Below are 17,928 nucleotides of genomic sequence, written 5' to 3'. Positions count from 1 at the left end.
TACCATAATGTTGAATGGTTATTTTTATTCTTCTATAAAAGTTTATTCACTCTGGGTGAATAAAATTTTGTGAGGCACTGAAGGCGGAAACTATGTATTTGGGTTGTTGTTACGACTTCAAGCCAGAGGGTTCCAGCACCTATGCTTCCTGCAAATAGCAATTCAAACTCTTAATGGTGACCATGATAGAGTTTTAACAAATAATAAAATGAAGTTCCTGTTTTGATCACTGGATGGTGCAGTTCAGCTGGAAAAGCTTCAGTTAAATATTATAATATAATAATTATATAACACTGCTAATTGAAGAAACTGCATTAGCTAAGCCTGAAATATATCTGGGCTTTTCTCTCTACAGATCAGTATCCCATTAGTGAAAAATGTGGGAGCTAAGGCCAGACTTGATGTAAGTGCATGCATGCATGTAAGTCAAATTTCATTGACTTCAGTGGAGCTGTGCTGGCTTAACGCAGGTATGAGAAATTCTGACACCTTGAGAAATTATAAATTTGATATTTTGTAAACTACAAAATTCACCTGTTCAGAACTACAAGTTCTTCCTGTCACTTGGAATCAGTATTCCAGTGTTTCATTCTGCAGCTAAAGCTATCTGAATTTCTAGCATCTGGAAAATTGTGCTGGAAATCTCACAAGGACAGTCTTTCTTAAATTTCAAGTACTTGATATTTTTGGTTGGGCCAGAAACACTGCAAAGGGAGAACAGCTTCCTAGCAGGAATCAAGCAGCAGAGTGGGACACTGAAAATGATAAATGTTTTAAAAAAATAAAGAAAGAAACCACACTGTCAGGATCTCTTTAAAAAGAAAAAAGAAGTATGAAAACATGAAGTGATTTGAGTTTCATTTAAAGTAGCAATGAAATATTGAGAATATGGTTCCTTCTTAAATCCAGGCCAGATTACTTGTTCCTGGTAGCAGTGTGATATGTTTGTCTTACAAAGACACCCTAGAGAGCATATTTAGGTATTCATAAAACAAGCAGCCTATTCAAACCCACAATAAAAATATTTTTTCTAATCATATAGTAATACTGATACTTAACCCTTTACATTCTTATAGCATTAATGAATTAATCCTCAGAATGAGAGCTAAGACACAAAAGGAAATGTTTTTGTGAACGTTTTGGAGAATTTGGAATAATATTTTGATTTGGGCCTGCTGTTTTTGTTTGCCTTTCACAAATATTTGTGCAACTGAAAGATTGTTTGAATATTCATACAAGGACCATAAATTTCAGGCCTGCATCTAAGATTTGCTTAATAAAAAACAATTTTTTGTGTGTGTCATAACAGTTTATAAAAGGTCATCCAGTCAGGAAACCGAAAGAACACCATAGGATTCAGGTAATCAATTGACGTCTAAGAAGCAAATTCTGAATAGAGAGTAACTGAGTGAAGGCTGTTTGTGAGCAATCTACAGGCTGAGATTTGCTGGCTTAAGCTACTGAAGAATTTGCATTATCAACAAATTAATACAAATAATTACCTGTTTACAGACAACTGACAGTGAGAATAATGGACTAAACTAATCAAATGAAGAGATTCATAAAAATAACTCTAAGTTCTACCCACAACATCCAATGACGTAGGTTTGTATTACTCCTGTTGTACAGATGAGGAAATTGAGGCACAGAGAGAATAAGAGACTTGTTTAACTTGTTTAGACTTGTTTAACACCACCCAGAAAATCAGTGGCAGGGATTAAAATTTGGGAATACCTAGCTGCCAGTCATGTGGTCAGTCTACCAGACCATGCTGCCTCTCTAAGTTTTAACTATCTTTTATGTGCATTCTGAACCATTAAAAATTAGAGTAAGAACTATGGCCAGAATTGTCAAAAGGCTTGGTACCCACAATTACAACCGTGTGAACCAAAAAATGAAAAAAAAAATCATTGTGAGTAAAATTAAACATTTTATTTGACTTGAAACCGAACATTCTGTTTGGCTTTTGAGTTTAATATTTTTACAAAATTGCAGTAAAAATCCTGAACAAAACGTGGCATTTTCTTCTTGAAAATGTGAAAATGAAACATTTAAATTTTTTTCTGATTTTATTTATTTATTAGCCAAAATTAGTTAATGAATTTGACACAAATTTGTGAAATGTTTTGGTTGACCCAAATCTGCATTTTTCAGCCAAGAAAATGTTTTGGACAAAAATTTTCAGCCAACTCTACCCACAATCTATACCACATTGTCAAGAGTTTTTGGAGCCCATTGCGTTAACGTTGAAAGCTGTTGTATGAGCACTTAGGAAATTCTGGCCTTTCTCTTTAGCTGCCTGCATGGGAGCAGAGCTCTTCTGAAAATCTGAGCTTGAGCTTGTCTGAAAGTCTAGTGTTCTGTCTTCAGGACTTTTCAGAAAGTGTTACATGGAGTTAAACTTCAGGGCTATTGTATATAAAACCCTGATTAATTAGATGCCAGTAGCTGACTGCCAAAATTCAAAGAAACAGTACCATACCATTTTGTAGTAAACAAATGTAATGTACACAGAAAATGTTATAAACAGATTTGGAATATTCCCCAGTGTTCAGTATTCACCAGTTTTCATAGTGTTGCCAACTCTCATGATGATTTTGAGTGACTGGATTTTGGCAGGGGCTAGCACCCATCGGACAATGACACGAGACCCTACAGCCCCCAGGAGAATTTGAGCCATGCTGGGGAGCAAACCCTCTCTGAATGGCTGCCTGCCCTACTTGCCAGCTTCCTGGGCCAAAGCAACCAATCAGCAGCTACAGGCAGAGCTCTCTTCCTCTCCTCAGCAACCTGACGCCATTCTCATGGGGCGAGGGGGAACAGAACACCTCCTCTGCCTCCTCTGACGTCTCTGCTCCTCCCACCTTGTAACACCTGGCCTTTAAAGGGGAGTGAGGGACTCTGCTGCATCACCCAGGCCTGGTAGGTGGGGGGAAAGGGGCGGCGAAGAGCCTCGGAGAAGCAGAGCTGAGGCTGGGGGACAGACTCGAACCAGAGACTGAAGAGACAGGACTGTTTGCTGGGCAGGAAACAGACAGATGTGGGGGTGAGAGCTTCTGCAGTTGGGGCCAAAATCACGTTAACTCAATAAATTTGAGGGAAGAGACAGCATTAATTGACAAAGAGAGGGAGAGCCAGGGGATGGGGAGGAGGAATTGGAAGATCAAAGGACAGGCCAAAAAACCACAAGATAATCTTTTTTGAGTTTGGCAATACTTCCTGCAACACCCCTGCTATTCCCATTCACCTTAGTCCTGATTTCCAACAAACCCTCTTTTGTCTTTTTAACTCTCACTCCGCTCTGTCCATACATCTCCTTCAAGATTGACACTACAGTCGGCTATTCCAGCCCATGTTTCTCTCCAGTAGATCATGCAGAATTATGGAGTGTTGGGATTATGCTGGAGACCTTCAGAATAATATTCCTTGTTATCAACCGGCAGATTGAAAATTAGATCCTCCAACATGCATCCACTCGTGACATCTAACCTTCCCTTTCCCAATATCCCATCTTTTAGTTCTCCTTTATTTGTAGCCAGATGAACACACATACACACAACTGCATTTACCTTTGTGTTTAAATTTCCATGAGTGCAGATGAAAGATCATCCATATTAGCTGCCAATACTTGTTTTTCTGAATTACAAAGCAGCAGTAGTCATCAGTATATCCAGGTTTCAATGGGAATTTCTCTTAGCTGCTCTACAAAGGAAATGTACTGTTATTGCGGAAGGGAAGAGTCTAATTATATAATTTACAGTAGATGACGAACTGGCATGTCCCAAAAGGGAGTAGTGTATAAAAAGGGAAGTTCAGAACTGAATGCCTTCTGTTGCCTGCTCGTCTAGTTGATCGCACAGCTGAGATGATATTCACATGCATTTTCTTCTCTTGGGTCTGGGCGATAGCAGCAGGTAAATTTTCTATTCTTTGGCTAAAATTGTATGTGAAACTTTGTTGACCAAACATCCTGCTAACCTGGTGATGTACAGCTCTTATAAGATCTTTGCAGAACCCCTTGCTCCTCATTTACCACCTCCTGATTAACGCCATCAATGATATAACACTTCTGGCCAGACACACAGCTGTGTTGTGCTTGGTGATGTGACCTGGAGATAAGCAGAAATGAGCTTGATAATGCTTCCTGTGCTGTCACTGCATTATTCATGTTTCTGATTTTATTTATAGTGTCTTTAGTTTGATTTAAAAGGAGTGTATCCATTAGCTCGAGGTATGTGGACATATTTATTTTCAAACTACAATAAGCAAACGAGCTACCTAAACTACGACTGCTTTCAGCTTACGTTACGACAGAGATTTTGGTTATGGAGTGTAAATGGATTCTTTCTGGTCAAGATGGGGTCGTTTGTAATGACTGATATACAGGCTAATTGATCCTTGCCACACTGCCCTGTGTAAAAGAAATATAGCCACATCGTATTATGGGACAACCGTCTACCTCTTCAAGAACACTATATGTAGTTTCTCATGTGGATTGTGAAGCAGCAGTTAATGTACAAAACACTCTTTTCAATGCAGTGCCTGTTGTTGCTGGCATCTTTCTTCATATGCTGGTGTATGGTACACATACTGATGTAAACTAACCAAGTAATGTTAACTTTGGCTTTGTGAGAAAAGTAGTGTTGAGTGAAAGATTAAGACTGGAAATCTCCCACTTGTCGCCTTAATGGCATTTCAGCCTGCTTCTATTCATTTAAAGAGAAGAAGGACAATAATTTTGCATGGTGAGCTCCACTCCCATGATTCTCTGGCTTCGAGAAACAGGTTTTCATGGGCATGTCCCCTTCTAACTGATAAGCTGTAGCTCACGAAAGCTCATGCTCAAATAAATTGGTTAGTCTCTAGGGTGCCACAAGTACTCCTTTTCTTTTTGCGAATACAGACTAACACGGCTGTTACTCTGAAACCTGCCACTAATACTGGTTCTCAGAACATTTTATTCTACGAGCTGTCAGAAAGGGCTCTGCAGGTGGCTAGTGGTCCATGGACTATGGTTGGAAAATAAGTTATAATTGAAGCATTCGCTCTAAACTTCAGTCTGACTTGACCTAACCTTTCTGGTCTCTGATAGATGTGTATGTAGGGGATGTCAAAATGTGTGTTAAGGGCAAGGTGGGTGGCTAGGGCTTTATGAATTCCCTTCCAATTGGACAGATGTCCACAGGGTCCAGAAATCATTAATATAGTGGAGCTGTTCATTAGCTTAAGAGTAAGTGTTGTGTGAGTCAGATCAAGCAGACAAATGTCCTCATCACAAATAATGTAATTGCCCTTGTTCTTGTGATCTGAACTGGCTTTCTTGCTGGAAACTTGAGCAGACAGGCCTAGGATTGAATGGGCTAGGAGTTGCTTTATTCATCGTGGTGAAGTTTCATGTCCCAGTCTGATTCACAGGGAATCTCTTTATGGAAGGTCTGCAGGCAAAGCATGCCAAGAATTCTCACTCAGAAGTTGCAGAGGGGTGTTGCCTTGGTAAATAATGGAATTTCTGTTTAGTATGTGCCATGGTGAATGAAAGGGAATCTCAAAATTATGTGTCCTGTCTGCCCACAGGCTCACTGCAGGTCATTCATAGGAAGGTCCAATCGTCCAAGACTGGAGAAAATGTTACTTTCCAATGCCAGCTTGTCATGGATCATGAAGTGCTGCAAGTCACCTGGCAGAAGGAGAGTGGAGAGGGCAAAGGCAACATAGCAACCTACAGCAGGATTAACGGACACAGAATCCTGGGTAACTATAGCAGCCGTGTGAACTTCACCCAGAGTGAGCTGACGGTCTCTGCCATTACTGTTCATGCAGTCACCCTGCAGGACGAAGGCTGTTACAAATGTATCTTCAACACATTTCCCATGGGATCCATCACTGGCAGGACATGCCTCAAGGTTTATGGTAAGACCTCATCATCACAAAGGGGGGCTTTGACCTTTCAGAAACTCCAGCCTTTCCCTAGTTTGTGATTGTCTTTAGTGGCAGCGCTGGTTAATCTCTCTCTTTCTCAGTGGGAAGGTGACCTAATTTTCCCTTCCTCATTGGTTTTTTACCTCTGATAGGGAAGCAGTGGTGAGCAGAGTTGTGTGAATAATGGATGGTAATTAAAAAAAAAAACAACCTAAACCAAAACAGTTTGGGTCAAACCAAAAATAATTAAAAAAAAAATTTTGGGGGGGGAAAATTGTAAAGTAAAAACAATAATTCATTTGGGGGTCAAACAAAAGGTTTAGTTTTGACAAAATGTAAATGTTTTGTTTAGATTTTGACCATTTTAAAATGTTTTTGATTGCTTTTATTGAAACAAAAGGAAATTTTGACACAGTCATTTTGAACTGAAAAACCAAAATATTTTGTTTAGAAAGTCAAAACAAAATATTCAGATGTTTAAAGGTGGTTTTTTTTTCTTCCTGAAACAATTCTGGAAAACTGAAGGAACAAAAAGTGTGGAGGAGTCGAAGGGGCTAGGAAGAAAGGCTTTGTCTTTCCGGTGGGAAGGAGACAAGTGGACCCATGACTAATTCCTAAACCTAAAGAGACAAATTATGGGAAGAAGTCAATTTAACGTTTTAGGTAGTGGGGAGGGAAATGTGCTTTTAAAAAATACTGGGTTGTTTGCTACAGGATAGCATTAAGAATTGTGTACAAATATCTTTTCTGTTTATCCTGTAAACTCAAGAATGGAGGCCCTGCACATCCAAGCCCTTTCTCTTACCATTGAAACCAGGGAGATTTTCTCCAAAGTCTACAGAGCACTCAGCCCTATATTCTGCGTTGCTCTGATCTGCCCAATAGCAAACTTCTCCTTTTGAAAAGTACTTACTTTCTGCGAATGCACGTGCTCTCAGGAACATTTGTTTCTGTGGTTTAGGTCATAATGTATACAGTCTAACCTCACCGTTGTTCACTTCTCTAATTGACAAACGTTAGTGTTTGGAGTTTCTGAGAGTTTTCTGGTGGTTTTGTTCTACTTTTGAAAAAAAAACGACTGGCTGAATGTTGTTGTTTGGTCTCATATGAGCGAGATGTCTTTGTTTTTAACATTATACTACTACTTTTACATAAAGGGTGAAGTGCTGTTATAAATAAATTAAACAATACTGGTTAAAATGGATGATGGTGGGTCTTGCCATATGGAATGAGACTAATAGCCCTTCCATGGTAGCTGGTAGCAGATGCTTCAGAAGAAGGTATAAAATCCATATATGCAACAATTACATCATAATATGCATTTGGGCTAGGAGAAACCTCCCCACAAGCAGTTAGTGGCTGGTTGTGAAGCACGAGAGTTGATATCCCTTTAAAATCTTAATTTTATTATTATGTAACTGAGGAAACTTTTATATCTGCAAGTAACCAGAGACCTCTTAATTATGTTGGTGACAAATGTTAATTATAGTTTGGGGATAATCACAAGTCTCATTCTTACTGGAATCCCACGTTTCCTTTTCTCCACACTAATTAAAAGCTAAGGTTTTTGTATGGAGAACTTAGTCAGAGGATACATTCCAGCAAATGTGTGAGACACACAGTCTGAGGGCCAGAGGTCGCACTCAAGTACAGGAAAGGTGAATTCTGCTCCCATGTAAATGTTGGCTCTAATGATGGAAATATAATGAGTGGAACTGCTGAATCAGATCCCAGGTGCATTAACTTGGCTCTTTGTTCTCAAGTGAACAGATTGAATTCTATAATGTTTACTGCATGTGGGTCTTCCAGATGAAACTGTAAAAGCCCAGGTCCTGGCTGATCTATGTGGGTGTTAAGATCCCAAGGCATTCTTGATAAGAGCAGGGATTTGTCCTGATACCGGTGGCCAAAATTCTCTCTCTCCTCACACTCCTGTATGTAAACCTTATGGTTACCATCATCTGCTACAGAGAGAGCTGCATTTCTGAGGAGCTTTTTGTACCAAATAGAGTTTATAAAGTACTTCAGGATCCTGTAAGGTGAGATAACATCTAATTAAAAAAATAGCAGTAGGGATTGTGTTATTCTGGTTGGTGGGACTTCACCCTCACAGAGTAAATATTGTTCTACATCACTCACTTGCCCACCCTGTGAAGGAAGAGAGGTCTGAGGCTAAACCAGCAGGTGACTGTATTAAAAAAGATGTTGGAAAAGACTCTAGTTATGTTCATAGGGCCACTGACCTAGGGCTGGCAAATACTGGCTATTGTCCAGGCAGTTTACAAGAACACTTAATAATTCCAGACAGGAACAGGCCAGGGAATGGTTTGTTTTAAATGTTTAAACTTTCTAGGTGCTCAAATAAGACTGTATGACATCTCCTTATCAGGGATGTTAGTTATTGATGGATCACACACACAAGGATCTTATCACTGTTTAATACACAAGGCAAACATACCTTTTCTGAAATATAAAATAAGATTTAGCACTTGGATGGATTCCAGATCATATCTAAGATCCTTTCCCTTTGTTTCGCATCCAGTGCTATCCTCAAAAAAATATTTTGCACTCTCTGTCCAAATAGATTACAAATCTTTTAGTCTGCACTGGGTGTCCCCAGCACAGGCACCTCATTTTGCACAATTCATGTGTCCCTGTCTCAAAGCTACTTAAAGCCCTGATTTATGTATTTATTCTCGTTGCTATTAATGGGAGTTAACATATTTTAAAAGGATGGGGGGAGTATTCCTACTCTCTAGGGACATGATATGAGAATGGACCCAAAGGGTTTCTGAAACCCACAGTCACTCTCACAGCAAGGTGCAAATCAATTTATGGAGATCCCAGCTTGAACTGAAATTGTCAGTTTACTTGCCCTGGAGGGGTTGGTGGGGATTACAAGGGAGTTTACCTTCTAGTGATTGCCAGGTAGTTGTGACCTCTATATTTCATATGTGCGTTATTTCCTGTGTTGCCACCGTAACTTCTTTCTACCTGTTTAAGGGAAGTGAAGTCAAATCAGGTGGTGTATATCATACGTGCAGGAAGCATAGATATGGGGGAAATGGATAGGTTTTCAGGTGGGAATTTCAAAGCTGCCTTGCTAGAACAGGAGAGAGAAACCTTGTGAAAATGATAGTGTGTAGGAGACACTCCCTGAGTTTAAAAAAACCTCCAAGCATCCCCTCCAACATGTTTTTTATTACATGATATCCTTCAGAATTTAAGATCTACAAAATATTACGAAAGAGGAATAAATAGAAGTTGCCGAAGTTTAAATCTGAGGGAGAGAAACAATTGTTAACTAGTGGCTAGTTTAGGGAGAATCAAGATTGGCCAGTTTACAGAATCCTTTAGGAATTTGTTCATGTGTATCTAGATATGTTATAAATAAGTTACACATAGATGGCACCAGCCCTCTGAAGATCTCAAAGCATGATGGATAGGTACTATCCCTATTTCATAGATGGAGCAAGTGAGGTGCAAAGAAACTAGTTACTTGCCAAAGGCCATGCAGTGAGTCAATGGCAGAGGCACTCCCAATTCCTGTCTACATCCACTGATACAATTGTAAGCCCTAAAATAAGACCCAGTCCTGCTCTCATTTGAAGTCAGTTGCAAAACTTCCACTGATTTCAGTGGGATCAGGTTCAGGCCCTTAGAGTAGATTATATTCTTTATATCTGAGTGTCCTTTGTATTATTTAATAACAGACAATAAAATTAAATACAACCAAAGTTGTCAAATGTTAGTAAAGATGAATGAAACATTTTTCATCCTCTGTATATTGAAGTTGGAGAGCTAATTAGGCAGAGAATTGGTGAGATCTGCTGTATATGTCTTCTGTGGTGATCACCCTTTGTTCTAATATGGGTAGGCAGAGGACGGTCTAGTCAGAACTGGAAGGAAATGAGATTTGGGACAATAGTTCTATTTCTGCAACGTTCCACTGGGAGGGCTTTAGTGGAGCATTTACTGCCATTTACTCGTATGTCTACACAGGAAAAAAGTACCGATGGCGGCGAGTCTCCGAGCCTGGATCTACAGACGCAAGCGCGCCCTATGGCACTAAAACGAGCCATGTAGACTTACCTTCCCCTTCCTGCAGCAGCAGAGCTTGAGCTCTAGCCTGAGCCGTAATGTCTAGGCAGCTATTTGTGCACCGTAGCGCAAGTCTGAGTCCACAGCCTGAGGCTCTGAAACTTGCTGCTACCTTAGTCTGCCCCTGTGTAGATGTATGTGACTTTAGGCAAGCTCCGATACCTCTGAGCCTCAGTGACTGCTCTGTGACTTGGTAAAATGATTTGAAATGGGAGGTGTCATATAAGTGCTGTGTATTAGTAAACATTCTTGTAAATGATTCTTTGCTGATGCTCCCCTAAAGCCCTCCCAGTGGAACGTTGCAGGAAACATTGGCCTGTGTGATCTGTGTAGGTTTTGCTTCTCTGTTTCTGGATGTCACAATCCAGTTTTGAAGCCTATGCAGTGGGCGGAGGTAGTCAAAAGCTGTTATTTTTATGTACCCAGTGAAAAAAAGAAGAAGTTCAAAGGGTTATTTGTGAACTGAAACAGAATGCTCTTTGTGTGACTGAGCCCTTCGATTTCCAGACTTACATGGGAGACTTTGAGAAGTTCCAGCTGAAATCCCCATTGGCTCTGACACTGCAGTTTTAAGAAAAACGCTATTGTAATTTATCAGCACTATCAGTTGGGTAATGTGACAGTCCCTCTCTTGATCAGTGATGCGGGGAAGTGAGAAGCTGATGGTGAAGTCTCATGAGCAAGCACAACCACTGTAAACAAATTAAGTACAACTTAAAAAAACTGCTCATGCCATAGAATCTAATGTACGTGAAATTCATTGTAGGGAGAGAGACATAAGATAAAAAATAAGATCAGCTTAGTGTTCCTGTCAAGGTTCCTTCCCCACTCTGAACGCTAGGGTACAGATGTGGGGACCTGCATGAAAAACCTCCTAAGCTTCTCTTTACCAGCTTAGGTCAAAACTTCCCCAAGGTACAAAATATTCCACCGTTTGTCCTTGGATTGGCCACTACCACCACCAAGCAAATACTGGTTACTGGGGAAGAGCTGTTTGGACGCGTCTTTCCCCCCAAAATACTTCCCAAAACCTTGCTTTGGACAAGGTTTGGTAAAAAGCCTCACCAATTTGCCTAGGTGACTACAGACCCAGATCCTTGGATCTTAAGAACAATGAACAATCCTTCCAACACTTGCACCCCCCCTTTCCTGGGAAATGTTAAATAAAAAGCCTCACCAATTTGCAATTAGATTCAAAACATAGAGAACCCCTCTAGGCAAAACCTTAAGTTACAAAAAAGATACACAGACAGAAATAGTTATTCTATTCAGCACAATTCTTTTCTCAGCTATTTAAAGAAATCATAATCTAACACATGCCTAGCTAGATTACTTACTAAAAGTTCTAAGACTCCATTCCTGGTCTATCCCCAGCAGAAACCAGCATATAGACAGACACACAGACCCTTTGTTTCTCTCCCTCCTCCCAGCTTTTGAAAGTATCTTGTCTCCTCATTGGTCATTTTGGTCAAGTGCCAGTGAGGTTACCTTTAGCTTCTTAACCCTTTACAGGTGAGAGGATTTTTTTCTCTGGCCAGGAGGGATTTTAAAGGGGTTTACCCTTCCCTTTATATTTATGACAGTTCCCCTCTAGAATGTCTCTGTCTCCAACTCTGAGTACGGAGTGGCTGTAGCCTCTCCATTATTTAGGTTGCCACATGATGTCCTACTTTTGCCCTCCTACCACTATGGCTTGGAAAATTCATCCAGTCTTGTCAGGTGCATATTGAATGGTACAGCTATCTGCAGGAGCCAATATAAACTTGGCTGATCCCACACTTTCCTTTAAGTTAGTTTCTCGTCTGTTCCATGAATATGAATTTTTAAGAATAATATCGTCATTTACGTGTGCAAGAGGAAGCAATGATTTATAAAACACTCATAAACCTGGGAATTTCCAAAAATAAAAATGTTTGTTTAAAAATTGGTACAGTTGCTAATGATGGCAATGAAGTTATCGATCACATCACTCACAAGCCCAGCACTTCAAAGTTAGGTAATGAATAGTTCATCACAGCATAAAAGTTGCATTGCCCACATAATATACTCATTCATCACAGCAGATCTCTTAGCTCTGACTCAAATTAAATTAGAGCTGCTGTGGCTGCAATTACATAACACTATGGTCAAGATTTTCAAAAATAGGTGGCTACGTTTGGGCTTCTAATCCCATATTTAGGCTCTAATCCTACACAGATGCATCACTTAGATGAAAGAACAGGAACATTTTCCACTGTGAACATTTTCCACTGAATGCATCCGATGAAGTGAGCTGTAGCTCACGAAAGCTTATGCTCAAATAAATTGGTTAGTCTCTAAGGTGCCACAAGTCCTCCTGTTCTTTTTGCGGATACAGACTAACATGGCTGCTACTCTGAAACCTGTCACTTAGATGAGTGGTCGCACCGAACGTCATGGAACTATTCACATGTGTGAAGTTACGTGCCCACATAAGTCTTGGCAGGATGGGGGAATCTGAATAAGTGAATTGGTTTTCACAAGTGCTGAGCACCCATCAGCTCCTGTTGCAGTTAATGGGAGCTGCTGGATGCTCACTCAGCACTTGTGAAAACCAAGCCTCTGGTTTCTAAAGCCATATTTTGCCACCTAACTTCAGGAACCCATTTTTGTAAATCTTGTCCTTAATAATGATAATAATCTCTAAATATAAACACACCCTAAATGTCATGTAAAAGAAACAAAAAAAAATGTGCACATTATTGACAGACACTGATCAGCTGCAGTTACATGACCACATAAATATGCAGTAAATGTTATCATACATTGATTGGAAGTTGTCTGTGTGGGGAAGCTTGCACTACTTTTGTATAAACAGAGGACTTCAGTTGCAGGGCTGAGAGCCCCAGAATCTTTCATCTAGCAGTAATTCCCCTTAAAAAATTAAACAGAAAAGAAACAGAAATCTGGCTGAGTGGAGACGATCACCAATTTTAGAGCTACATTTGATTTCTTACTTCCCATGTACACCACCTGCTGCTTTTTACTGACTCTTTTGCACTATTGTTGAAATCTGATAATGATGTTATTGAGTCTTGGTCTGTGACACCCACGTTTCTATTCTCCCCGCCTCTGATTTGGCTGCTTTCTTCTTTGAGGAATGTGGGAATTTGGCTAATATTTTTATTATTCCGATGCATGCTTCAGTTTCCCTCTGAAGTTTGAATTGCTATGTACCAAGCACAAAGAGTTTAAAAAGCTGCTTTTGAGGCAGAGCAGAAGATATGAGGTGCTGGGTCACCTAACTGTCTGGGGAGGTCTGAATGGGTCATTTAAGGACAGGCTGAAACCGGCCAAGATGGCTTCTACAGCAGCTTGGCTGGTTAGAGCCCTGACACTGGCCAGTCTGAACTCTGTCTTGGCCTTTGCACCTCTATACTAACCTAAGGACCTGGTAACGCTGTGTTCTAGTTGGCTAACAAACCCTACTCTGTTTTGGAAAGGCTGCCTGAGATCACTGCAAATACTAGCTGAGGTGCATTGATCCCAGAATAGGACAAAAAGACTCCTCTTCAGAGACCATCTCAATTGGACTTGCGGGGCAGAGCTCAGGGTGTGAAACAGGTGTGCTGGAGCCCAGAGGCTCAGGCTATGTCTAAACTAGAAATGACACAGTGGCACAGCTGGAGCAATGCAGCTATAGAGCTATAGTGTACACACAATACAGCAACGAAAAGGATTCTTCATTCCCTGTAGTAAATCCACCTCTCTGAAAGGTGGTAACTAGGTTGACCTAGTGCTGTCTACACTGGGGCTTAAGTCAGTTTAACTATGTCTCTCAGCGGTATGAATTTTTCACACACTGGAGCAATGGAGTTTGACTGACCTAACTTTCCTTGTGTGGACCAACCCTCAGTCTTGGAGTCGTTGAGGTTGTGTGGGAAACCCTTAAGGAAGAGTGAAATCCCCCTGGGAGTCTGGTGCATTGAAGGGGTTCTTTTAAGGGATTGTTTAAAAGCTATGGCCTAGTGCAGACCCTGTGCCTCCATGACTTCTTCATTTTGGCATTGTTGTCTGACGTTTTGAAAGTCCATGTATCACAAGCTGGACCCTGTCAGGTTGAGACGATAGACAGCACTGAGCAGTAAAACCGAATGCCGTCCTTGTTCTCTTCAGTCAACAGTAGACACAGGCACCAAGTTCCTCTTTGCCCAAGCATGCTCGCTAAGCTACCATAGTGACAGAGCTGCAAGTGTTAATAACAGGTTTTCCTTCTTGTGCTTAACAGCAATATCAGAGCCCATACTGGAGGCCAAGCTCGTGTCCAGTGCAGACAATGGTGAGGAGGAGGTGCTGGAAATAAGCTGCTCAGTAACAGGGAAACCAGCTCCAGTGATCAGCTGGAACCTGTCCCATCACCTTCAGCAGGAGCCAGGACAGTATCTCATCAATCACTCAGACCAGACTGTGACTGTTATCAGCAATTTCACACATGTCCCCTCCAGGATTCACTGGGAGAACCCAGCTGGCTGTGTGATCCAACATCCGCTCTTAAACGTGACGCTGACTCTGTCCAAGGATGGGCAGGTCCAGGGTGAGTGTGAGCTTGGTGTGGGGAAGAGGAAAAAGGAAGCTGTGTTCTCTGATACAGGAGGGAGAAGAGAAAGAGGCAGTTCAAAGGAGGGGAGGCTGGGGCAGAAGAAAGGGAGGTGCTCCCAGAAAAGCTGGAAGAGAATGATGGCACTCTTGGCACAGGAGGGAGAGAGGACAAGGACCTTTGGGGCAGCTGAGAGAAGTGGGGAGGTGGGTCTGGTACACATGGGAGAGAGAGAAGAGTGACTGGTGGTGACACTCACGTAACACCAGGCCACAGAAATAAAATGGCCCCCACAAAAACCTTGGGCACAAACTGTTGTGTATATAAACAGTGCATGAGGCCCCGGTGAAAGGAATTTTGTTTGGAAGTGCCCCTCATATATGCCACTGCATGTTTGCCCCTCTCCCTTCTCTGTCAGACCCCTGTACCCATATCCTTCCCTTTTTCTTCTTTCCCTTGGAGAATGGTGAAGGAGTGTTTGACAGATAGTTATTCAGTGGCAGACCATGTTAAAGGCTTGCTGATTTCCCTACAGGCCAATCAGCAACAGTCGATGCTGTAACAATCTACGTATTGGTTGCTTTGATTCCCTTGGGGCTCTTGTGCATCTGCTTCTGCATCTTGTCCATCCGCTGGAAGCGACAACACCAAATGGATAGAAACAAAGCTGATCTCTGTTGGGTGAGTTTTCCCAAAATACCTCTTCAGGGGCTAGTCTGTGCTAGTAAATAAACTCATGGCTGCTACACTGAACCCAGACTTTAAACATTGGGTTTGTCAATACTTGTCAAACTTGCCTCTGAGTGTTTTGTGATTCCTGTGTAATCTTGTTTGAGAATATGACAATGCTGCTGTAACACAGTCAAACTCAGGCTCCAGTCTTCGAAGTCACAGGGTTCTTCTGGTCCTGATAGTACAGGCGCCTGTAATACAGAGCAAAGAGAGACTCAGGGGTCTGTGTGGAACAGGGCTCAAACTAAAATGGCTCAAAACCAGTTTAACATGTGTGACAAAGCTATGTCCTTGCCTCCGTGGGTCCCGCATTTCCTGGAGGATTTCACTAGCCTCATAGTCTCACTGTGACCCTCCACGTAACCCTTCTTTCTCTAGAGACAAGGGTCACAGTCTACTGAGCCATTTTCATCATAAGCCAGCGAGGGAGGTGAGGAGAAGTTATCCTTCCTTGCACAGTCTCTGTTGTCTCCCAGTCTCAGTGATTAATCAGGGGGCAAAGGTGGGGAGGGGGGGAGCCCAGGCCCACCCTCTACTCTGGGCTCCAGCCCAGGGACCCTAATAGTATCAGCTATGGTAGCTGACCTTTTAGAAACATGACATGTACAATTCCCTGGGCTACTTCCCCCACACAGCAGCCCTCACTTCCTCAAGCTCCACTTCACCCTTACCTCAGGGCCTCCTTCCTTGTGCCTGATATGGTGTGTATTACTCAGCCTCTCCAACAGCTCAGCTTCCTCTCACAGCTCCTGACAGGCACACCCACCTGACTGGCTGGGAGGCTTTTAACTAGTTTCAGCCAGCCCCTGATTGGCTTCAGGTGTCCCAATCAACCTAGCATTCTCCCTGCCTTCTGGAAAGTTCTTAATTGGCCCCAGGTGTCTTAAGTGACCGGGAGCAGCTGCCATTTCACTTATCCTGGTACCAGGGATTGGTTTAGCCTGGAGCTAATATATCTGTCTCCCACTACTTTTCTATAGCCATCTGGCCTTGCCCCATCACACATGGCTGAACAACTTGATTAAATAGCCTAATAACACTAAGCCACTTGGCTTAAGCCTTTTGCTCCTTTACAGTGCTCTGTGCCCATGGCTTGGCCTAACATAGAGTAAAACAACAAACTGAAACTACGGTTTTGTAGCCACATATTCCTAATACTTTGAACCATTTTAAATTGAGGCAATAAATGTTTTAGAACTCTTGAAACCATAAACTTATAGCACACACCTGTAATGCAGAGCAGAAGGTGACTCAGAGATCTGTAGGAAATAGGGCTCAGATTAAAATAGCTGCCCCTGTACCCGAGCCAGGATAGGGAGTATCTAGAAATTACCCCATCTATTTGTGTGTATATGTGGCAGAGGGGGGTGCAGGGAGGGAGGTCCCAAAAATCAATCACTGTGTAAATTTCACTATCAATGGAAAATCATAGCACTCCCTTTTGTGCATGCCTTACGCTGCTACTTAGTTCTTGCCTATGACCTTTCATTTTTATATCTAAGCATTTTGAAAAGGATGGTGAATATCATTAACTCCATTTTCAGGTAGGGAAATTGAGGCACAGAAAAAGTGAAGTGACTTTCTAGAGATCATCCAGATCTGACTCCGTCCGTATCCACCGGTCTATGATGCCTATCTTGTTGGAAGCAAGCCTCAGTTGTGTTTTGAGAAACAAAAATGGAAATGGTTTAGTCTGATCTACAGTATGGTCCTTAAACAGTTTTCAGTACAAAATCAGGGGAACCACTGCTGGAAAATACTTTCAGCAACAGCTCAACATTGTAGAGAAAGCAGCACTGTGCAGAGAGGCTAAGATTAAAGATCGCTTTTGGAGGCTGTACTGCTCTAATCACTAGAGTCCCATTGGTGGGACCATGTGGGAGAAACTTGTCCTCCATCTCTGGTACAGGCAGAAGCAGTCCATCAGCAGACAAGGCAGTCAGCCTTGCGCCTTACTCCAGCACCAAAATCATTCACATTTTATAAAAAAGCAATGTTTTTCTCTTCTGCCAGGTTCTTCCCATATGCACCAAGGACATGAGGCATGGACAGCGCACTAAAAATGATAAACAAGGCCCTGACAAGCTTCCTCCCTTTAGAGAACTCTTGGACAGATGAACGCATGGTGTTGGGAGAATTTTGCCTTACAGTGGTGAAATGAAAACAGTACTGGGTTTGGATGTGTGAAACTGATGTCTAGCTGTATTTGTAACATCTCAGACTTCCACATGAATCACATTACGTGCAACTTGCCATGTTTTATACAAAAAAAAAAATCCCACAAATTTTTTTTATTTCTATTTATGTTTGAATAAATGAGCCAATAAGCGTAGTTGTATATATAATGCAGTAGGTATTTATCAGAGACTGTTAAATTATAGTTTTGCAGATCTGCACAATAAAACACAAGTTTTGTATTTTCTAACATCTTTGTATTATGCGTATTGTTTGTTGTTGCTTCTAATGCCACGAACCCGAAGGCTGTTTCTTCGAGGCCTGGGGGGCTGTGCTGTATTTTATGATGCTGGGAGTTTTGAACTATCTGAAAGAGGGAATAGATAAAGCAAGAATTAACTTTGTGGTGGGTACTCCTCTGAGAGTTGCTGCGAATACAGTGATAG

At 41.6% G+C, this 17,928-nt stretch overlaps 1 protein-coding gene across 1 annotated transcript; it reads left to right on the top strand.

Moving 5' to 3' along the window:
* Positions 1 to 3,832: 3,832 nt before the first annotated feature.
* Positions 3,833 to 17,575, top strand: LOC311514404 (OX-2 membrane glycoprotein-like). The gene is made up of 5 exons (XM_084616964.1): positions 3,833 to 3,914; positions 5,575 to 5,910; positions 14,267 to 14,572; positions 15,111 to 15,256; positions 17,321 to 17,575. Exons 1-5 carry the CDS (start codon positions 3,866 to 3,868, stop codon positions 17,423 to 17,425), a joined length of 942 nt encoding a protein of 313 aa, XP_084473090.1. The 5' UTR covers positions 3,833 to 3,865; the 3' UTR covers positions 17,426 to 17,575.
* Positions 17,576 to 17,928: the final 353 nt, after the last annotated feature.

The sequence above is a fragment of the Lepidochelys olivacea genome, assembly GCF_965140295.1.
Source record: "Lepidochelys olivacea isolate rLepOli2 genome assembly, chromosome: 1".
In the NCBI taxonomy this organism is placed as follows: domain Eukaryota; kingdom Metazoa; phylum Chordata; order Testudines; family Cheloniidae; genus Lepidochelys; species Lepidochelys olivacea.
This window is presented reverse-complemented; position numbering and strand designations above follow the sequence as displayed.